Source organism: Panthera tigris, chromosome A3, assembly GCF_018350195.1.
Source record: "Panthera tigris isolate Pti1 chromosome A3, P.tigris_Pti1_mat1.1, whole genome shotgun sequence".
NCBI lineage: Eukaryota > Metazoa > Chordata > Mammalia > Carnivora > Felidae > Panthera > Panthera tigris.
Window position 1 is genome coordinate 63,015,539 of NC_056662.1, and position 24,285 is coordinate 63,039,823.

A 24,285-nucleotide genomic window follows, 5' to 3' on the forward strand; every position below is an offset into this window, starting at 1 on the left:
TTCCCTGCCCCCACACCTGCATAACCTCTCTCATTATCAACATCCCCCACCAGACTGGTACCTTTGTTAAAATTGATGAATCTACATTTACACATTATAATAACCCAAAGTTCGTACATTCCATGGATTTGGACAAATGTCTAATGACATGTATCCATCACTAGGGTATCATACAGAGTATTTTCACTGCCCTGAAAAGCTCTTGTGCCCTGTTTATTCATCCTCCACCTCAGTTGCATCCTTGTCAGATTGGCTTCTTTCGTTGGATAATATGCATTTAAGTTTCCTCCATGTCTGCTCATGGCTTCATAGCTCATTTCCTTTTAGTGTTAAATAATGTCATTGTCTGGGTGTACTGTGGTTTATTTGTCCGTTCACCTACTGAAGGACATCTTGATTGCTTCCAAGTTTTAGCAGTTATGAGTAAAGCTGATGTGAACATCTGTATGCACGTTTTTGTGTTGACATAAGTTTTCAAGTCCTTTGGATAAATACCAAGAAGTGCGATTGCTAGATCATATGGTAAGAGTATGTTTAAGAGTATGGTAAGAGTTTTGTGAGAAACTGCCAAATTGTCTTCCAAAGTGGCTATACCATTTTGCATTCCCGTGAGCAATGAATGAGAGTCCCTGTTTCTCCACATCCTCAGCTCCACATCCACTAGCATTTGGTGTTGTGAGTGTTCTGGATTTTGGCCACTTGAACAGGTATGTCAGTAATCTTTTTTTTTTTTTTTTTCGCTAGCAAAATTTTACAGATCAGCAACTTGTTTGTGGGTTTTCCTGGCAACCTCAGCAATATTCAAAATTGAGCTTAAGTCTCCATGAGTGCAAAATTTTCCTTAAAAATATAACGTAGTTACACTGTAGAGGCGATGATTGTCAGCCCACTGCCAGTAGTGGAAGAATGTAGTGTTGGCGTGTACCTGCCAGTTGGTTTTTTTGTTTGTTTTGGTTTGTTTTGGTTTAAAGAATATCCTAGACTGGAGACAGTGCTTGTCCAGCTGCTTCTATGCAGTGCCATAGTCTATAACAGTAACTCAATAGAATGCTTTTAAAATTTTTTTTTTCAACGTTTTTTATTTATTTTTGGGACAGAGAGAGACAGAGCATGAACGGGGGAGGGGCAGAGAGAGAGGGAGACACAGAATCGGAAACAGGCTCCAGGCTCTGAGCCATCAGTCCAGAGCCTGACGCGGGGCTCGAACTCACGGACCGCGAGATCGTGACCTGAGCTGAAGTCGGACGCTTAACCGACTGCGCCACCCAGGCGCCCCAATAGAATGCTTTTAGACAACAGTACTTGCTTATTAAATGTTTGAAATATTTTCACAAAAATTAAAGATGATATGGGGTCCAGAGAATGCACTTAGGAAATATCTATTTATGTACCCAAATACTTGAAACCTTTTCTAGAAGTTAGATCCCTGCAATAAATGGTCTTTGGAATGCTGCTCTGGGGACAGGCAGTTAAATTAATACATATGGTGACAATGGAATGTTTCACACTTTTGTTATCCAATAGAAATATAATCTGAGACACATATGTAATTTAAAATTCTCTATTGAACAAATTAATAAAATGAAAAAGAATTTTATATTTTATTTAATGCAACATATTAAAATATTATTTCAATGTGAGTCAACATATAAAATTACTGGGATAGCTTATACTTTTTGTACTGGTTTTCAAATATGTGTATTATTGAATTACCATATAAAATTACTGGGATAGCTTATACTTTTTGTATTGTTTTTCAAATAATATGTGTATTATTGAATTAAGTGTGTATTTTACACTTACACATCTCAGTTCACACTTCAAGTGAATCCACATTTTAAGTGCTTTTGGACAGCACAATGCTGTTATTTCCCAGCCGTCAGTCACATTCTGAACCGTTTGGAGGCAAGAAGACCAGTGTGCTGTTGAAATAATGAATGCCCTGAGCCAGTGCATACCGTACATCATCACTATCAGCTTTTTGGGTGTCAGTCCCTTAAAAGTAATAGCCATATCTGAACAGCAGCCTTGTACCACTTCCTGAGGATTATTACACATGGTCTCTTGAATAAGATGTGCATTGGTTTTGTATTAAATACAACTCTTCCTTCAGAATCCTCTGCATTTTCTGCAAGAATTCCAGCTTATTTAAGGCCAGCTGCCAGCTGCATATCTTCAGATAACTCCCAAATGACACTTCAATCTGCACACTTCTCAGACTTACTGAAGAGGCTGTCTTTCAGATTCTATACTTGACAATTTCTCTTTCCACGGTCATGTATTGGAGCTTGCCAAGTTATAGTGTGGCCCAGATAGAAAGGTTGTGATAAAGCCCCGGTACACAGAAAACACGCTGACTTGTCGAAGACAGCAAATGTAGTGGGACGTGTAGGAAAGAACCAGTTGTAGTTGTCGGTGTGATTTTCAAAGACATATCTGTAAGTTGTCCTCATCTGTATCCACAGGTCACTTTTCAAAAGATTTATTTATTTATTTATTTATTTTGAGAAAAAGAGAGAGAGTGTGAGCAGGGGAGGGGCAGAGAGAGAGGGAAAGAGAGAATCTTAAGCACGCTCCGCACCGCCAGCATGAAGCCCAAGGAGGGGGAGAGGGGGACTTGATCCCACAAACCCAGATCACGACCTGGGCTGAAATCAAGAGTCCATCACTTAACCCACCGAGCCACCCAGGCGCCCCTCCACATGTCACTTTTAAAAATATTAAACAACCTAACAATCTATCATTTTTAGGACTGTAGGGCTCTGCTTTGTCAGTGTTTGGCCCAAGTCTCTTTCAATAATGCTCATCTTGGATTGTCCAAGGCTGATAGAGTCAACACGGATACTGTTCTTAATATCCACGCGTTGCACTTCTGAAATATTTAAGAAATCTTTTCTTTTTTGGGGGGCGAAGGTAATGGTGATCAGGGTCTTTACCTCGGTGTTGAATGTTACCTGGCCACATAGTTGTCAAACACAGTAAATGCTCCCAGCAGCATACTGGTTTAAAAACAAACAAAAAAAGACACACCCTTGTAAGGGTTAAATTGTAGTGTAGGGCTAACGCTTAGCTTGAAAAATAACAGCTTTGTGTTGACCCTGAAGGTTAAGAGATAACAGCCTTGCTTTGCTCTTGTAAACTACGCCTCATACTCTTGTAAATTAGGCTTCACTAATTAAGGAAACAAAAGTTCAAAGAAAAGAGCATCAGAGGCAGGGTCAAGGAGATCCACTGGTTGCAACTTTGAGGCAGAAAGTCTAAAATAAACACCTCATTAGGCAACTGTTTCTAACTCATCTGGAAACTGTTTCTTTGTTCTGTTCCCAGGTGATGATAAAACGATGTGATCGGTTATAAAAACTCTGTACCCCGGCTGTTCGAGGCCACACTCTTATCAAGAGTGTTGGTGCCGATCGGTCGGCCTTGCCTCTCATTGTAATAAACTTTGTTGTGACTGTCACTGGTGTCCATAGCATTCTGTTTCAGGAGTCGTATGGATGCAACACCCTGGACCGGGTCCCTGCAGCCCACCCAGTCTGAGGCTAGGGTCTCCCTCCCAGCTGGGACACTCTAGCCATGAGAAGCCGCTTCTCTGTGGTTCTGAGAAGTGGGTGGGGCTGGAGTTAGGCATCAGCTGTTGGGGCAGGACCGGGGTGCTGGGGTTTGAAGTGCGCTGGAAGTTCTGGAACACCAAGCCACAATGAAACTGAGAATGAGCAAATATCGAGGGACAGACAGCTATAATGTTGACCATATTTCAGCACTCAGAAAAAAAGAATTTAAAATTGAGTTTTATGTCACAGTTGTGTATTCACTACCTAGTACCCATTTTTTATGTTACTTTGCACTGGGTCCTTTTTAAGGCTTTTCTTTATTTTACTTATAGTAGTCATTTGAGTAATTTACTTTAAATCTCCAAGCTTCCCCCCCCCCTTTTTTTTTAATTGAAATTTTAGTTAACATACAGTGCATATTGGTTTTGGAGTAGAATTCAGTGATTCATCACTTACCTAGACACCCAGTGCTCATCCCAACAAGTGCCCTAACTATCCACCACCCATTTAGCCTATCTCCCACTCACCTCCCCTCCAGCAACCCTCAGTTTGTTCTCTGTCGTTAAGAGTCTCTTGAAATTTGTTAAATCTCTGAACTTTTTATTTTCTACAGAACTTTAAAAAAAATATGGAGATTTTTTTTTTGATTCTTTGTGCTCTACACTTTGGTGGATGTGCGTGTGTGTGCTAACATGAGTCTCTTCTGTACTCTACAATGTATGAGAGTTAAAACTAGCTAGAGTTTTTTGGGGGTGCCCTAGGTGGCTCAGTCAGTTAAGCATCTGACTCTTGGTTTCAGTTCGGGTCATGATCTCAGCTTCATGAGTTCAAGCTCTGCATCTGGCTTGTGCTGGCAGTGCAGAGCCTGCTTGGGATTATCTCTCTCTCCCTTTCTCTCTGCCTGTCCCCTGCTCGTGCTATCTCTGTCTCTCTCAAAATAAACAAATTAATTTAAAAAAACCCCAAAAAACAGAGTTTCTACTTAAACATGCCACCTACAGAGCTTGTGAGAATATACCACTTTCTGATATCATTGTGACTTTTCGATCAACAAATCAAATATGATATTTGAGGTCTCACTATTCTCTTAGATTTAAATTACTGTTCTTAATATGTGTTGACCAGTAATTCATAAGTCAATGAAGAAAATCCTATGGATGAGCACTCATGTAGTATAGATTGCATTGTACTAAAAGTATGAAACATTTGGTATGTTATTTGGTTAATTTTTAAATTTTTAAATATGCACTGAAAGAGGCCTCAATGTGATAAATTGTATGTCATTCATATCCATTAAACTACTTTAAATATTCTTAAAAGAATTTTATGACATTGCAAGATTTTTTAAGTCCCTTTCAAAAGAGAAATATGAATTTTTAGATTTTCTCTGTTTTTCCTCACTTTACAGATGCAACAGCTTGAGAGACAAGTTATTGATGCTGAGCGTCAGGCAGAAAAAGCTTTCCAACAGGTAGGGTATAATTCTAGTTAAATTTTTTTCTCTCTACCAATATAAACCTTGTTTTGCCCAAAACAGTCCTCAAAATAGTCTTTAACCCTTCTCTACATCTTATCTCTTTGACTGTTCTGTGAGCTGGATCCAGAGAGAAAATGGAGAGTCTAACGTTATTTTGCCCCTTAACAGAGTTCCAAAGGATAAAAATGCGTCCATTAGGAAGTCTTCTTTCCCGGAAAAACCAAATATGACTTTCAAGGCAGTCGTAACCATAATGAAGTTTTAAATATAAATATGTTCATAGCAGTTTCTTTGATAGAAATAAAGAGTTGGAAATAATATGAATGCCATATTACAAGAGAATGAATAAGTGAACTGTATTCATTCCATGAAATAGTAAACAACCATTACAAATAATTATTACAGGGGCACCTGTGTGTCTCAGCTGGTTAAGCATCTGACTCTTGATCTCAGCTCAGGTCATGATCTCACAGTTTGTGGGTTCAAGCCCCACATCAGGCTCTGCGCTGATGGCATGAAGCCTGCTTGGGATTCTCTCTCTTCTTCTCTCTGCCCCTCACCTATGTGTGTGTGTGCACACGTGCTCTCCCTCTCAAAATAAATAAATAAACACTAAAAAGTAATTATTACAAAAGACATACTAATATAGAAAAATGCTTAGAGTTATATTAGGAAAATATGAACACAAATTTTTACTTAGTATGTTAATAGGTATTTGGGAGAAAAGTCAAACCTTTGATAAGTCACTTAGTCCTGTCTGGGCCTTGCCAACATTAAAATGAGTGTTTTCAGTGAGCTCACCAAGTGAGCCTTAAAGTTTGTCTAATGAGTCTCAATCCATAGCTTCACATTTTATGAAAAGATCCTTGTCAAGTTCAGGCAAGTCAGGATTTTCAAAATTATTATTTTTTTCTAGGAAGTATATATTTAATTTCTTATACATGTTCTAAATTTGTCATGTTTCTTCCCAAACGTAAGTACTACCAAATCTTGTTTTCACCTAAAAGATTTAATCTTGTATAGTAGATTGATTTAGTGACCTGATAAATTTCTAAATAAACCCAGTCTAACCTAACCCTTGATTTTCTTTAATTAGTTATACTCAGGGGCGCCTGGGTGGTTCAGTCATTTGGCCATCTGACTCTTGATTTTGGCTCAGGTCATGATCTCACAGTTTGTGAGTTCAAGCTCCACATTGGGCTCCGCAGTGTGGAGCCTGCTTGGAATTCTCTCTCTCACTCTCTCCCTGGCCCTTTGTCTCTCTGTCTCTCAAAATAAATTTTTTTTTAACTTTTTTTTTTAACGTTTATTTATTTTTGAGACAGAGAGAGACAGAGCATGAACAGGGGAGCGGCAGAGAGAGAGGGAGACACAGAATCTGAAACAGGCTCCAGGCTCTGAGCTGTCAGCACAGAGCCCGACGCGGGGCTCGAACTCACGGACTGTGAGATCATGACCTGAGCCGAAGTCAGACACTAAACCGACCAAGCCACCCAGGCGCCCCTCTCAAAATAAATTTTTAAAAATACTTACACTGAAAAGAAATTCCTAAAATTTTACTATGACAAATTTCAACTAGTGCAAGAGTAGAGAAAATAGTATAATGAACCCCCATCACCAGCATTAACAATTAGTCAACTCAAGGCTAATCTATACCTCCATCCACTTTATTCTTCTCAACCCCCACACCAAGTTATTTTGAAACAAATTCTAGACATCATATTATTTCACCCATGAGTATATCAGCAACTAATCTAAAAATAAAGACTTAAAATCACAAGTATAGTACCATCATCACACCAGTAATTATTTAAAACCTCAAATTTAGGTATTGGTAGAAGTATGAGTAGTAATGGTAAGGATTGATGCTGTGCTTGGTTTTTTATATTGTTTAGCTGGTAAGACCGAATGGTAATATCTCCACTTATAACTATAAAAATCCAATAGTTACCAGTAAACTCATAAAAGGTCACTTACATTCTATGTTTATGTCACTGTCTGTCATTCTGTACTAAATGTCTTCGTCTTTTTCTATTGGAGGCTCTGTATGTATATGTACCTGTTTAGCCCGACACCCTACAGCACACATTTGGCAGTTTGTCTTCTTCTCTCTCTTGTCTTTCTCTTTACCTCCGTTTCTGACTTTGGCCTTTCTTGGTGACATCTCTCTTTACCTGTATATCCATGCTTGTCTTTCTGTCTGTTCTTCCCTATCTTTCCCTTCCCTTTCTTTCCTTTAACACCTCATAGTATAGGAAAAATAGAAGGAAACCGAGGACGGTTTTGTCTTGCCTTTTCTTAAATTAAAATTCTTAATTCATATGTGCAGCATAATTGTTTAGCTCTGAAAATTTAAGTATTTTTATTTGTGATTTTTGGGGTTTTCTTCTATGATTCACTAGATCTTAAGAGCAAAAAAAAAAAAAAAAAAAAAAAAAAAAGAATCCCCATTCCCAATTTAAGAGAAGCAAGCCATGGCTGTTTGTAACCATTAGGGCCCAATCACTGATCTTCATAAACTAACAGGAAGAATTTCTTATTTGAAGTTGTCCTTTGAGGATATCACGTATAAAGTTATTTAATTCTGTGTGCTATATTTTACAGCAAAAAGACACTGTGATTGGCTAAATGGCCTTAAATCAAACCTCTCCTCCCGTAAAGAGTGAGAATTGCAAATCTCCCAAAATTTCTATGTAATTTAGCAAAATCTGTAGGTATCTGTATACTTATATTACACTATATATTATTGTATATTATACATATTATACATTGTATGTTATACATTATATAAATTACATATTATACATTCTGTACATCACACATTATACATCATATTACATACATAATGATTCTAAAAGTTTATAGGAAATACAAACAGAGAGCAAATAAATCTCATGCACTGATTATATTACCTTTCTTTCTCAAGGCTAAGTAAATGTTATTAATGTAGAGTAACTGAATCCTTTGCTATCTTTAACAGTTTCCATAGGACTGTGCCCTATCTGCTGTTTACGTTGCTTAAATTCAGCTTGTCCTTTGTCATTTAGTGAGATCCTAAGACTTAAACTGTATTTATGTTAACCAAAAAGGAACATTTCACTGCTAAAAGCAGTAGTTGGCTAAACCAGCTCAACTCTGCACCTTAGTGGTGTTCATTTTCCCTCTTGTTTTTAATGACTGGCATTACTTTACCTGTGCAACCCTTAAATAAGTTGGCTATAGAAAAGAAATCATACATTTTTCCAAGAGAAATCTTGGCAATCTTTATTCTTAATACTGTAGCACCTTTTCATTGTAGTTGTTTAAAGTTTTGAAAGCAGAATGTGTAAATCTTATTGTACTTGTATTTCTGGGAGATGGATAAACAGCAAATTGCACATGTGGGAGACACTGATACAGAGGATTCATTCTCAAGTATATGATTAGGTGTATATTCCAATCTATTACACCAGTTTATGCTAACCAGTAAGGGGCACATAATTTCCCCCATAGAAATTTGTGTTGTCATTCTGTCCTTCTGGTCTCAGTTCCTTCCCTGTGTTTGATGCAGACCTGGTAGGACCTGGATTTTAAATTCCCTCTTGGGGCTCCTGGGTGGCTCATTCAGTTAAGCATCTGACTTTAACTCAGGTCACGATCTCATGGTTTGTGAGTTCGAGTTCTACATCAGGCTGTCAGCTCAGAGCACACTTTGGATCCTCTGGCACCTTCTCTCTCTGCCCTTCCCCTGCTCATACACGCTCTCTCTCTTTCTCTCAAAGATAAACATAAAAACATTTTTTAAAAATTCCCTCTGGCCATTCTAATATGCAGGCTAATATGCCTTTCTGTAAAGTTGGTTCTTAATAAATGATTACTACTCATTCACGCTAATCTATGGGACCTTATAATGATTTGCTTCATTACATGGAAACATACTTTATCCAGTGCTATTCCTTTTCACCTTCCATGAGAATGGTTCTGGCCTCACTGCATAAATTCTAGGGCACTATCTCCAAAATAATTGTGTTTAAAATGTGATTGGGGGGCACCTGGGTGACCCAATCGGCTGAATGTCCGACTTTGGTTCATAATCTCATGGTTCGCTGCTGTCAGGTTGTCCGCGCAGAGCCTGCTTCGGATCCTCTGTCCCCCTCTCTCTTCTTCTCTCCCACTTGTGCTCCCCCCTCCAAAAAGATATGATTAGAATAATTGTTTAATTTGCAGTAAATTTTGAATAACTGGTAAACAGTCTGAGATTCAAAATGCCCTTATAATTCCTTTCTTCATTCTATGTTGGAATGATCAGGTATTTTTGTCATGCCATTGCAACATATATATAGAAAGAGAAACTTTCAACCTCCACTCAAAAATACAGTCACATCTTAATTATCTGTAGTGGGGTAGGGAGGGATGAGGTTAGAACAGGGAAGAAGGAAAGAGTAGCGTAGGTAATTACAGCAGGAACAGTATTTGCAGCTCCTGCTTTCTTCAGGGTGGGCAGGAAAATGAAAAACAGCATTAGGAGTCGTGTCAGTGTACCCAATACTACCCTCAAGGTTTGACGATTCACCAGAAGGACTCACAGAACCCAGAAAAGTCGTTATACTCATGGTTATGATTTATTACAGTGAAAGGATATAGAGTAAAATCAGCAAAGGAAAAATACACATAGAGCAGAGTCCAGGAGAAACCAGGTATGAGTTTCCAGTTGTCCTCTCCCAGTGGAGTTACACAGGGGTGCACTTGATTCCCGTCAATGATATGTGACAACGGACAAAACATTGCCAACCAGGGAAGCTCACCTGAGCCTTGGTATCCAGAATTTTTATTGCCCTGGCAGTGGGGATGGGGTGGTAGTGGTGGTGTCAGTCTTGTAGACATGGAATGCATGCAAGACTGACCTTAGCTACTCAGAATCCATCGCTGCACAGGTCAAACTGATACAATGTAGCCCAGGACCCTGGGTGAGTGGGGGAAAAAAAAAAAAAAAAAAAAGGTATTCACCTTAAATCACATTGTTGACATAAAATATCTGGTGTGGTCCAATATCTCAAGTATGTAGAGTCTTATCAGGCAGGATATTACCAGGTCTCAGAGGTTATTTTTTCCAGGAGCTAATCAAGGACCAGTTCTTTTTTGGGAATGTGCAAGGTTTGAATACCCCAAGTCTGCTGAGTTAACCCTTTACTGCAAAATAGCTCAGGGACCTCAGAAGAAATAAAGGCTTTGGGATAATGGCTGAGGAATGTGCTGAGATGTGTGGATGCAACCAGAGGCTCTCCTGGAAGAAAAGGAGAAAGGTAGCCTAAAGTGCAAAGCATTCTTCACCAGAGGATATCCACATATAAGTAATTGCAAGAGTTTCTTTAGCGAACAATTTGAATTTGCAGATGTTTGTTATTGGCCAGTCTCTGAGTAGTTAAAATTCTTACACGGTTCAGGTTAAATGAATGGAAAAAGAACTGGGCTATTTTCTGTGTACTTGTAGTGAGTTATTTTTAAAGGCTGCGTGGGGGGCGCCTGGGTGGCTCAGTCGGTTAAGTGTCAACTTCGGCTCAGGTCGTGATCTCGAGGTCCGTGAGTTCAAGCCCCGAGTCAGGCTTTGTGCTGACTGCTCAGAGCCTGGAGCCTGTTTCGGATTCTGTGTCTCCCTCTCTCTCTGACCCTCCCCCATTCATGCTCTGTCTCAAAAATAAATAAACGTTAAAAAAAAAATTAAAAAAAAAATAAAGGCTGCTTGGTTTTTCTGTAGGCCTCTTATCTTTTCGGAAGACCTATTATTCATACTAATTACCAAGGAAGGTTAGTAAATCCTGAAGAACTTGATCCTAACAAGACCACTTGGCAAGTCGGTTGCCTGTAACTACTTTGTGATCCTTCTCCCTAAGAGGTTTTGCCATTTTTGTCAGTATTTTTCTTGCTTAGAGAAGTTTTGTTTATCTAAAAGTAATGGTTGAATTAAACAGTTGCACATGGCAAAGATTCATCTAAGGAGCTCTAACTGTAGCATTCATTCATAAAATGAGAACACTTTTCAAACTGGACATATTTTTCAGGGGATAAGAGCACTCCCAAATCAGTTTTCTAGGACTGTAGACCTTTCCTAAGCAATATTAGGACAATTCTATTTTTATTTATTAATTTTTTTTCAATGTTTGTTTATTTTTTTAAAGGAATTTTTTTTTTTTTAATTTATTTTTGGGACAGAGAGAGACAGAGCATGAACGGGGGAGGGGCAGAGAGAGAGGGAGACACAGAATCGGAAACAGGCTCCAGGCTCCGAGCCATCAGCCCAGAGCCCGACGCGGGGCTCGAACTCACGGACCGCGAGATCGTGACCTGGCTGAAGTCGGACGCTTAACCGACTGCGCCACCCAGGCGCCCCAATGTTTGTTTATTTTTAAGAGACAGAGAGAGACAGAGCATGAGTTGGAGAGGGGCAGAGAGAGAGGGAGACAGAATCCAGAATCCAAAGCAGGCTCCAGGCTCTGAACTGTCAGCACAGAGCCCGATGTGGGGCTTGAACTCAGGAACTGCAAGATCTTGACCTGAGCTGAAATCGGACACCTAACCAACTGAGCCACACAGGCACGTCTTATTTTTATTCTTTTAAGTTTATTTTTATTTATTTTGAGAGAGACTGAGACAGAGCGAGTGGGGGAGGGTCAGAGAGAGAAGAAACAGAGAATCCCAAGCACGTTCCCTGCTGCCAGCACAGAACCCAATGTGGGGCTTGAACTCACGAAACTTCAAGATCATGACCTGAACCAAAGCCAAGAGCCGGTTGCTCAACCGACTGAGCCACCCAGGCACCCCAATATTAGGGCAATTTTATGTGGCAGTCCAATGTTTGTAGGGTAGCTTGCTCCAACTTAATAAAAGGAGACTATAGGTATAGATCTGGTGATAGTTATTTATATTCTTGTTCAGAGTCTTCAGCTTTTCTTGAGGTTTGTAGGAGCAGAACAATTCCTTCCCTTCTAGTTTCTTTGCCTTGTCTAATAATTAAATTGACATAAGACAGATTAACAGGAGTAAAACAAGTTTAATTTCATACATATGGGAGCTCCCTAAAAATATGAGACTCCAAAGAAGTGACCAAAGCAGGCAACTTTTATACCTTTTAGACAGGAAGGCAATCCATTTATGAAGAATTGACAAGACAAGGGGGTTTGGGCTTAGAGTAGTAAATTAGTGAAGAAGTAACAAGGTCTGTTTATACAGCCTTCTCAGGCCTTAAATTCCCTATCTCTGGTGATAAGGATGCCTTCTTCCCTCCTGGTAGAGGAGGGGGACATTTCCTGCTTTCAGGGGGACAAAGGAGTGTCAGAGTGTTTTTACACCAGCTGTTTCTCGGGTAACTTTAATTCAAAATAATCCAGATGCCAAAGCAGCACATTTTGGCGAGCCAATTCTGCCCCCTGTCAGGTTTATCATCTATTCCTCTGTCCCTGAACTACCATTTGGACTTGGTCTCTGCTCTTCTCTGCTTCGACAGCTGTCGAGCTCCCTGTGTGGAACTGGCTGTGCCATCTTAAGAATGTTTCTTCGTATTTGCTATCCAGCCCATGTCCTCCTCTGGCTTTTTCATGATAACATCTCTGATGTAGACCTTTGTCCTTGACCTTTTGGTCTGCTCTTCCTGCAGAAAGCCTGCTATATTACGTTAAAAATATAAATCTTAAGGTAACTTAAAATTATCACTTGGATAGTGGAATACAGGTTTTGTCTCCTATTTTGTGTTTTTATTTTTTTAATGTTTATTTCTTTATTTTGAGGGTAAGAGGGAGCATGCAAGCAGGGGAAGGGCAGAGAGAAAGAATCCCAAGCCGACTCCACGCTGTCTGTGCAGAGCCCGACTTGGGGCTCGAACTCAATGACTGTGAGATCATGACCTGGGCCAAAATCAACAGTCGGATGCTTAACTGACTGAGCTACCCAGGTGCCCCTCTTTTATTTTTTAAATCTACTTTTATTTTTATAGTTTTCAGATATCTGGGTGGTATTTAAGTAGGACACATTTGGCATTACAGTTGAATTTACAATTCTGCAGTGAACCCACAGATGAAACCTTGTATTCATGGTTAAAAACAAAACTAATCTTAACACCCTCCTTCTAGAAGCCCTCATCAGTCAAGTATTTTTTTTTTTTTTAAAGTTTTTTTCAACGTTTTTTATTTATTTTTGGGACAGAGAGAGACAGAGCATGAACGGGGGAGGGGCAGAGAGAGAGGGAGATGCAGAATCGGAAACAGGCTCCAGGCTCCGAGCCATCAGCCCAGAGCCTGACGCAGGGCTCGAACTCACGGACCGCGAGATCGTGACCTGGCTGAAGTCGGACGCTTAACCGACTGCGCCACCCAGGCACCCCCAGTCAAGTATTTTTGAACGTTAAGTGGATTCATCATGATCTTTCAGATGTGTTTTTAATAGTTTAAGATTTTTTCATCTAAATTATCATTGTTAATTTCTCAAATGCTTTTGCATATTTTTCTTCTTTGCCTCCTGCAATCTAAACAAAAATTATAAAAATTACATTCTTACCTATTCTTAGCACATGGAATAAAAGTCTTAATCTACAGTGCTCGGTACTTTATTTTCTTTCTTACTATCATTAATGTCTCACACATTCCTTCTAAGATTTCATATGCCCAGATGTGTTTTGCAACAGATCCAAGCAGAAATCAGTGCATCTTAGATATTAAAATTAAGGCTTAACTCAACCCTGGGTCACACACCAGTCTCTTTGTCTTGCTGTATTTTTTCCCATTGCCTTTATCACCTTGTATAACGTACTGTATGATTTTTACATTTTATTATATTTGTGATCTGTCTTATTCACTAGAATGTAATTTCTATGCAGAGATTTTATTCACTGATATCTTCCCAGGGCCCGGCACTTGGCTGCTATCCACTGAATGTTTGTTAAGTGAATGAATCAATAAACCCTTACTGAATGCACTCTCCTACCTGTATCTTGATTCTCATAGTTTTTTAAATTTTTTGTGATTCCATCATTTGAAGCTTTCAAGTTCTTTTATTTTCCTTTTCCTTTCCATCATGTATGTGTTTCTTTTTCACCTAAGTTCAATTTGTTTCCCCCAAATGTGCTATTATACAAGGTCATCCAATCTGATCGTCTCTCACTACTCACCTTCTTTATATTCCTGCTTCACTTAAAATTTGAAAAATTGAAGGCTGCAAACTTTCTGATTCTATACTCACATGAAATGCCTTGAATATTATCATTGTCCTAGTAAACATGTACATTACTTTAGACGATAGCAATATTCTGAGACTCTCTTATGTGCCCTTGTGTACCTCAAAGGTAACACCACTTGGTAAAATGGTCTTCAGACTTTATAATTATTAAATACGTTAAATCGTGCTGTTCAATATTTTGTTTTATGATGATACCTTTTAGGAATCTATTTAATGTTAACATAAAAATTTCATGCATAATACCCTATGACCCAACAATTGCACTACTAGGCATTTATCCACGGGATACAGGTGTGCTGTTTCGAAGGGACACATGCACCCCCATATTTATAGCAGCACTATCAACAATAGCCAAAGTATGGAAAGAGCCCAAATGTCCATCGATGGATGAATGGATAAAGGAGATGTGGTATATATAGACAATGGAGTATTACTCAGCAATCAAAAAGAATAAAATCTTGCCATTTGCAACTACATGGATGGAACTAGAGGGTATTATGCTAAGTGAGATGAGTCAGTCAGAGAAAGACAAAAATCATATGACTTCACTCATATGAGGACTTTAAGACACAGAACAGATGAACATAAGGGAAGGGAAGCAAAAATAATATAAAAACAGGGAGGGGGACAAAACAGAAGAGACTCATAAATATGGAGAACAAACTCCATATGGAGTGGAGGGGCTGTGGGGGGGGGATGGGCTAAATGGGCAGTGGCACTAAGGAATCTACTCCTGAAATCATTGTTTCGCTATATGCTAATTTGGATGTAAATTTTAAAAAATAAAAAATAAAATTAAAAAATATATATCTAAAAAATTAAATGCATAACATTAATTTTCTATCCTCTAAATTTAGGTACAAGTTATGGAAGAGAAATTAAAAGCAGCTAATATTCAAACCAGTGAATCAGAGACAAGGTTGTATAAAAAGTGTCAAGATCTGGAGACCCTAATACAGGAAAAAGATGACATTATTCAAAACTTGGAATTGCAACTTGAGGAACAGGTTGGGAAGAATTTGATCATTACAGTCTAAATACATGCATTTTAAATGCATTCTTACAGAGGTTAAAGAGAGAGAGAGAGCCCATACTTCTGAATTTGGGTCAGAAATCTCATTTATTTGGTCAACTCATGGAGTCTAATCACATTTGTTGGTGAAAGGTACAAGTAAAATGGCATTCTCTTTAAGTCTGGGTGATTCTAAGGCCATATCTAACACTTTTTGGATGTGACTGTGCTCCTTAACATTCAAACTTTAGACTTTTAACTTGAAAACACTTGGTTAGCAGCAGGTATTTCTGTCTGTGAAATGTTTGAAATAGATGTTTGCCTTAACATTTTTAGGGTGTTGGAAATATTTATGGAACATTGTATTTTAAATGTATGTTTGATGCTAATCCTTCTGTTTAAAAATGTGCATACTGTTTTAAATTTTTTTTTTAACGTTTTATTTATTTTTGAGACAGAGAGAGACAGAGCATGAACGGGGGAGGGGCAGAGAGAGAGGGAGACACAGAATCGGAAGCAGGCTCCAGGCTCTGAGCCATCAGCCCAGAGCCCGACGCCTGGCTCAAACTCACAGACCACGAGATCGTGACCTGAGCTGAAGTCGGCCGCTTAACCGACTGAGCCACCCAGGCGCCCCATGTGCATACTGTTTTAAACCACTTTATTGAGATTAAGTATAGTTTCTAGTTTATTTTAAACTTTTATTAAGAAAAAAAATTGCATTGAGATAATTTGTTTAGGGGCACCTGGGTGGCTCAGTTGGTTAAGCGCCCGACTCTTGATTTTGGCTCAGGTCATGATCCCAGGGTCATGGGATCAAGCCCCATGACAGGCTCCTCAGTGAGCATGGAGCCTGCTTCAGATTCTCTCTCTCCCCCTGCTTCTCCCCACCCCCTCTAAAAGATAAAAAATAAAAGGTTATTTGCTTACATCATCATTTAGCATCATTTAAATATGACCACTATGAAATTATTAAGTACTTTAAATTGTTTTTTATCTTAACCATTTATTTTCATTTCTCTGGGGATCAGTACTTGTTTAGCTCAGTGGTTTTTAACTTTTCACCACGTCCCACCTCCCACCCACTGTGATTTATATGACAGTCATATTCTTGTAATTTTATGACCATAACCAGATTTTAAGGTTGGTAAATGTGAGCTAGAGTTTTTTTCTTTCATTTTTTTTCTGGGTCTTTTAAAACTGTATTAAAAAAAAAACAAAAAACAAATAAAAACTTGCATTTGAGGGGAAAAGAAACCATGCTCCAGGGGAGAGTCTAATTTTCCTCTCCCTAGCCTGGATGATTGCTATCCCACTGTTATAAACCCTAGACCATTTACAGAAATCGTTTACTTTATTGATAAATTCAGTGGATGGATTTCAATATATGATCTTTCAGAGAAAGCAGTTGTTAAAACTAATAATATTTGCATATGCCTTTGTGTTTGTTATTATATCTGCTGGACAATTGTTTTATTTTTTACTCTATTTGAAGTATTTTATTGTATATTGAAGGTCAGTGTGTTAACTTGGTAACAGGTTTTAAGTGAATTTGTCTATCATATTTATGATGTAAAATTTCCAGATCACTGAGCCTATGTTTGAACTAAACTGCTAATGTTATTTCAGAAACAAATAAGGATACAAGAAGCTAAAATAATAGAAGAGAAAGCAGCTAAGATCAAAGAATGGGTAACACTTAAATTAAATGAGGTATTTATTGCTATATCTTGCCTTTTCTTTACCTTTTACTTTTTTTGAATAGATAAGTCATCAGAATATCTGATCATTCTGAATGAAACAAAATTCTGATCAGTTGGTGGTGCTGCTGTCTTTTGGTAAACATGAGACAGGTAGCTTTTATTTTCATGTCCAATGTATTTCTAAAATTAAAAATATTGCTAGGCTCGTAGTAAACAGTTTAAGTAGCCCCATTCTAACTAGTTGATTTTAGTTCTAATTAGTTAATTTTAAATAGTTATAGAACATATGTGTGTATATCATAAAATTAATGTGTTCAGTATCATCTTGAGAAGAACGCATTAGTTTATATGGCACATTAAATGCTGAAATAATTTGATTTAAAATAATTTTACAGTGGGAAAGGCATGGGGGTGAAAATATTTGAAACTCTCAGCTTTAGGGGCACCTGGGTGGCTCAGTCAGTTGAGCATCTGTCTCTTGATTTTGGCTCAGGTCATGATCTCAGGGTCGTGGGATTGAGCCCCTTGTTGGACTGCTGATCACGGAGCCTGCTTGAGATTTTCTGCCCCTGTCTCCTGCTTGTGCTCTCTAAAAAAAAAAAAAAAAAGTCATAGTTCTGGAAAAAATAAATATTAAAGCCATGATTATCTAGGTTGATAACTATGCTGATAAACTCATCTGATATTTTCTCATCATTTCTTTCGTATTTTGCTTACATGTAATTAGGTAGTAACATTTAAAAAAATCATAATTTATTAGTACATTTTAGAAATGTTATTCCTGTATAAAAGAATACAATTATGTCCTTTCAGCTGGAAGTAGAGAATCAGAATCTTCGTTTGATCAACCAAAATCAAACTGAAGAGATAAGAATAATACAGTCAAAACTACAAGGTATGAGTATTTTGACTAAGATAGCTTAGTTTGGGTTTATTAGGCTATATGGAATTTTACTGTTGAGCACTTAAAATAGGACTAGCACAACCAAATAATTGAATTTTACGTTTTATTTAATTTGAGTGGATTTTAATTTAAATAGCCAACATGTCCATATCAGCACAGCTAGCCAATTGGAGATAACCCAACAGGGATAATATTAATTTGAATGTTTAATTTCAGGTGTGTTTGCTTAAAAAACATCAGGTATTTTATTTTCTGTTTTCACTTGCATTGCAGTGATATTCAATAGTGATTGAAATTCTTATAGCCTGAATATTTTGAGCAACATTTTATAATAAGAATAATAAACTCTTTGCATTTTTTAATGCTTTGGGTTACTTTCTTCCTTTTCGACTCAAAAGCCTAAAGATGGGTGGTAGAGTTACAGATAGAGATTTATTTAATATGCTATTTTGGTGATCACCACTCAAGTGCACATTGAGCTGAAGACAAGATGAATCCACAGGGTTATTAGACCCTGGGCTAGTCTAGTGGTTTTCAAACTTATTTAGTAACAGAACCCTTTTCAAAACAGTATTTTTTTTATCAAGATATAAAACAGTGAAAGCAGTGTTAGGTGATGGGTCCATTTGCAGACTCACTTTACTCATGCCTCACCTTTTTTTTTTTTTTAATTTTTGTTTAATTTATTTTTTTAATTTACATTCAAGTTAGTTAGCATATAGTGCAATAATGATTTCAGGAGTAGATTCTTTAATGCCCCTTACCCCTTCCCTTCCCCCTCCCACAACCCCTCCAGTAACCCTCTGTTTGTTCTCCATATTTAAGACTCTCTTATATATTTGTCCCCATGCTTGTTTTTATATTATTTTTGCTTCCCTTCCCTTATGTTCATCTGTTTTGTATCCTAAAGTCCTCATATGAGTGAAGTCATATAATATTTGTCTTTCTCTGACTAATTTCGCTTAGCATAACACCTTCTAGTTCCAGCACGTAGTTGCAAATGGCAAGATTTCAATCTTTTTGATTGCTGAGTAATACTCCATTGTGTATCTATACCACATCTTCTTTATCCATTCATCCATCGATGGACATTTGGGCTCTTTCCATACTTTGGCTATTGTTGACAGTGCTGCTATAAACATTGGGGTGCATGTGCCCCTTCAAAACAGCACACCTGTTTCCCTTGGATAAATACCTAGTAGTGCAATTGCTGGGTCATACGGTAGTTCTATTTTTAATTTTTTGAGGAAGCTCCATCCTGTTTTCCAGAGTGGCTGCACCAGTTTGTATTCCCACCAGCAGTGCAAAAGGGATCCTCTTTCTCCGCATCCTCGCCAACATCTGTTGTTGCCTGAGTTGTTAATGTTAGCCATTCTGACAGGTGTGAGGTGGCATCTCATTGTGGTTTTCATTTGTATTTCCCTGATGATGAGGGATGTTGAGCATTTTATCATGTGTTGATTGGCCATCTGGATGTCATCTTTGGAGAAGTGTCTATTCATGTCTTTTGCCCATTTCTTATTTGTTTTTTGGGTGTGGAGTTTGAGAAGTTCTTTATAGATTTGGGATACTAACCCTTTATCTGATATGTCATTTGCAAATATCTTCTTCCATTCTGTCAGTTGCCTTTTAGTTCTGCTGATTGTTTCCTTCACTGTGCAGAAGCTTTTATTTTGATGAAGTCTCAGTAGTTTATTTTTGCTTTTGTTTCCTTACCTCTGGAGACGGAGACGTGTAGAGTAAGAAGTTTCTGAGGCCAAGATCAAAGAGGTTTTTGCCTGCTTTCTCCTCGAGGATTTTGATGGCTTCTTGTCTTACATTTAGGTCTTTCATCCATTTTGAGTTTATTTTTGTGTATGGTTTAAGAAAGTGGTCTAGGTTCATTTTTCTGCATGTCGCTGTCCAGTTTTCCCAGCAGCACTTGCTGAGGAGACTGTCTTTTTTCCATTGGATACTCTTTCCTGCTTTGTCAAAGATTAGTTGGCCATACGTTTGTGGATCCATTTCTGGGTTCTCTATTCTGTTCCATTGATTTGAGTTTCTGTTTTTGTGCCAGTACCATACTGTCTTGATGATTACAGCTTTCTAATACAGCTTGAAGTCCGTACTCATGCCTCTTCTTTCACCCACTATGACATTTCCTCAAAGCCCTGGGGTTTCACAGAATTCATTGGAAAAATACTGGCATTGTAGAGGTGCATGGGCTTTGAAGTCAGCTTTAATGCCCTACAATTTCATAACTGTGTTACATTTCTGCATTTTTTTTTTTACATCAGTAAAATGGTAATGGTAATAGTGCCTTCCTGGTTCCACGAGAGGTTGTCGATTTTAAGACCTATGAAATTGTTTTGTCTAATGCATGTTAATACTTATGGCTCTCATTTTGTAAGGGAAAAAGCTCCTGTTTTCCTTTTCCCTCAATGCATCTGGCACCAGATGTGTGCAAGTTTTTCCCACACAAAGCAATTCTCCGGTTCCCAGAAGACACAAACTGGGTGTCCTACAAATTTAACTCAATTCTGATATTATCTACTTAAAATTAGCATCAGATCTTACAGCTTAAAAGCTTGTTCCCACAAAACTACCCCCCACCACATCAGATACCACTTCAAACACAGTTGTAAGTATCAGTTTTCAGCCCCACTTCTGCCAAACTGGGTCTAAATCAAAGGTTCCCACGACCCTCCTCAGGTTTGATAATTTTCTAGAGCAGCTCACAGAACTCAAACAAACACTTTACTCACCAGATTACTGGTTTATTACAAAAGATATAACTTAGGAACCGCCAGATGGAAGAGATGTAGAGGGCGAGGCTTGGAGAAGGGGCATAGAGCTTCCATGCTCTCTCTGTGCACACCACCCTCCCAGCACCTTCACTTGTTCATCATCCTAGAAGCCCATCCTTTTGGGTTTTTATGGCAGCTTCATTATGTCAGCTTGACTGACTGAATCATTGGCCATTGGTGATTAAGTCAGTTTTCAATCCTCCGCTCCCCTGAGGTCAGAGGTAGAGTGGGTGGAGGATGAGGCTCAATGTTCTAACCTTCTAATCCTGTGGTTGGTTCCCCAGGCAACCAGCCCCCATCCTGAGGCTATTTAGGGGCTTTCCAAAAATCACCTCATCAACACAAACTCTGATGTCATTGAAAGAGCTTGTTCTGAAAACAAGACACTTTTATTGCTCTTACCACTTAGAAAATCCCAAGGGTTTTAGGAGCTGAAAGCCGGGAGCCATGGATGTAGACCAAGATATGTATTTCTTCTATCACAATTTCTCCACCTGTATGATGAGAAGTCAGTGTCCACATAGTTGATTTGGAATTCCATATTTACATATGGAATCATTGACACAGATTGAATATAATAAGCCTACTCTGAAAAGGCTGATATTTTACCCGATATTCTTAGCTTGTAATTCTAGTCTTCAGTGGCAGTCTCTACAGTCTTGTAGACTAAAGGGTATTAATACTTGGGGCCTAGGCTTGGACTGGAGAAGAGTAGATACAATCATGTAGATATAGTATAGTACTTTAAAAATGTATATGCAAATATATGATTATTAAAATACTGTGGATTAGTTCTGTGAGAGATAATCAACATGAGAATAATAAAAGTACACCCAAAAGAATACTATAGATAAGATATTTTTCTTATGCTCCACTCAGTTATCAGCTGCTATTTAATTTAACCCTTTGGTGCTCTCCCAGAGGTAAGAATTTAATTTTTTTGGAAACTTTTCTTACTATCACTGGGATCTCCGTGCTTTTAATCTTGTAAACAGGGGTGTTAGAAGATGGATTAAATCTGTAATTAATCACTGCATGAGCTATCTAAATTCTGTGTCTAGAAACTGCCCCTTCTCCTTTTTTTTCCTCTAACACAGCGATGAAGGCTCGCCATATTGTGGTCATGTTACATCAAGCCCCTCTTTCTGCTCTCTTGGAAGAAGCAAACCGAAAACTAAGATAGCAAAAGTTATTACAGTGATCATGTGATATTTGCCCCAGTGATGATCTGAATTTCCTTTAGTTGTCTTGGCAACCGGATCACATTCCTTTTTTCCTCACCATTAGTAGCATTACTACCAAATCAAATTTTACCAGTTCTTGACTGCTATTTACCAGTACGTGACTTTGCAAGAAGCAACAACCTCTACTTGTTTACAATCTGTTTTTTATTTGTTTGTGTTTTTGTTTGAGAACTTTTTTTTTTTGAAGTTTTCTTATGTTTATTTTTGAGAGAGAGAGAGAGACAGAGCATGAGCTGGGAAGGGGCAGAGAGAGGGAGACACAGAATCTGAAGCAGGCTCCCGGCTCCGAGCTGTCAGCACAGAGCCCAGTGCGGGGCTCGAACGCACAAACTGTGAGTTCATGACCCGAGCCGAAGTCGGCTGCTCAACCGACTGAGCCACCCAGGCGCCCCTATTTGAGAACTACTTTTAAAGGGATTCAATATTTTTCTCTCTGTAGTTAAAAAATATTTAGAACATTCAAAGTATATAAACAGATTTAAACATTAGCATGTGATGCCAGACATTGACGTTTCCATGTTACTGTACATAAATTAAGATGAACTGCAGGCTTTTTTCTGGTATAAAGAGTAAGTTGTCCAGATCTTATATGCTTTGGTTCTGTGTTTAATAAACTATTGTAAAAAAATTCCAATCTTGATTTTGATTAATGATCTTGCAGAAGTTCAGGGGAAGAAGTCATCCGTTGTCTCTACACCAAAGCTCTCGGAAGGCCAGCGCCTAAGCAGTTTGACCTTTGGGTGCTTTTTATCCCGAGCAAGGAGTCCTCCTCAAGTAGTAAAATCTGTGGAAATGAGCAAGATATCATCTAAAGAACCTGACTTCACTGAGGGAAAAGACATAGAAGGTATTTATGGATTAGAAGAATCTACTTTGACATTTTTTAAAATTTGTTTTAATGTTTATTTATTTTTGAGAGAGAGACAGAGTGTGAGTGGGAAAGGGGCAAAGAGAGGGAGACACAGAATCCAAAGCAGGCTCCAGGCTCTGAGCTGTCAGCACAGAGCCCGACGCGGGGCCTGAACTCACGAACCGTGAGATCATGACCTGAGCCGAAGTTGGACGCTCAACAAACTGAGCCACCCAAGTGCCCCTACTTTGACATTTTTTAAAAAGAAAAAATAGTTTGTTAAGATTCATCCAAATATAGATTGATTTTCCTTGTTTTTTTTTTTCTTGACAAGTTGATGTTTTATGAAAATGTTTTTAAAGAGCAGTCCAGCCTTTAATCTGTATAGCTAGTTATCTTGTGTGTTGTTTTGAAAGTTTTTGCCAAGAATGCATAGGAGAGACTGATTTTCCTCTCTTGGTACATTTTCCTGAAGTAGGTAGCAGTGATATTTAATTTTTTTTAAGGTTTTATTTATTTATTTTTGAGAGACAGAGACAATGTGAGCAGGGGAGGGGAAGAGAGAGACAGAGAGAGAGAGAGAGAGAGAGAGAGAGAGAGAGAGAGCAGGAATCCCAAGTACGCTCCCCACTGCCAGCACAGAGCCTGATGCGGACCTTGAACCCACAAAACCATGAGATCATGACCTGAGCCGAAACCAAGAGTCGGACGCTTAACCTACTGAGCCACCCAGGTGCCCCAGTAGCAGTGATATTTAAAATTAAAAAGTTCACCTTCACACCTATAAGGTACTTGTTTTCGCTGAGTTTCACATTAGAACAATGAACTTACTATTATTTACTTAAAACATTTTAAAATTACTTGATGTTAAATATAAAGTCAAATATGGCATAGTAAACTTATAAAGAAAAAGAACACCAGGGGACAATTCAGTGAGTGCTTTGATTTTCCCTTTCCCGTTTTGCTTCAAAGAGGAGAATACTTGCTTTGATTTTCCCTTTTCCGTTTTGCTTCAAAGAGGAAAATATTTGCATAGATGTTTTAAGTCCTGGACCTGTGTGCAGATTTCTACCCTTCTTTTGTTTGTAAAGCCCCTTTAAATTTTGCTCTGTTGTCAGCTGCTGGCTTTGCCACCTGTAGTGTGACTTTGCCCAAATATTTTAAAGGCTTGAATTTGCATCTGCTCACTTTTCAGTTCCTGCTTCCTTCCTCCAAAGGAGAAAAACTACAGCCCCAAAAGCTGTCTCTGTGCTTGGTTTTAAAATCCTGAAAACTACATAATGTTTTTCCAGTCGGAGTTCTCCTTTGCTACTTGCTTTTCTGATGTTAGTTGCAATTTTCTTCTCTTTTTTGAGAAGTCATTTTAATTTCCCTTCTACTTTCTAATGGTCAGTTAAGCATAGCTCAGAACAGTGGGGGTTGCCTGTCCTGAAGCTCTTGTTCACATGCAAATTTAACAAATTGCCTGATGCCAAATCACAGAGTTTATTTGTTCAGCCTCTATTTCCTTGTTATTAAGGTCATATCTATGTTTAAAAGTTTCTCTTATAC

General features: G+C 38.4%; 2 protein-coding genes across 2 annotated transcripts in view; one reads left to right on the forward strand and one right to left on the reverse strand.

The window, feature by feature from the left end:
* Positions 1-24,285, forward strand: part of PLEKHH2 (pleckstrin homology, MyTH4 and FERM domain containing H2) — a 106,942-nt gene that overhangs the window by 17,524 nt on the left and 65,133 nt on the right. The window contains exons 2-6 of the mRNA XM_007097839.3: positions 4,963-5,025; positions 15,093-15,242; positions 16,877-16,960; positions 17,764-17,845; positions 22,546-22,731. Coding sequence (XP_007097901.2) covers positions 4,963-5,025; positions 15,093-15,242; positions 16,877-16,960; positions 17,764-17,845; positions 22,546-22,731 — 565 coding nt within the window. The remainder of the gene's footprint in view (positions 1-4,962; positions 5,026-15,092; positions 15,243-16,876; positions 16,961-17,763; positions 17,846-22,545; positions 22,732-24,285) is intronic.
* Positions 1,880-2,964, reverse strand: C1GALT1C1L (C1GALT1 specific chaperone 1 like). The gene is given in 9 exon segments (XM_015544568.1): positions 1,880-1,938; positions 1,941-2,081; positions 2,084-2,245; positions 2,248-2,297; positions 2,299-2,487; positions 2,735-2,773; positions 2,775-2,804; positions 2,806-2,900; positions 2,902-2,964. Coding segments are annotated over 9 exon segments (828 nt in total).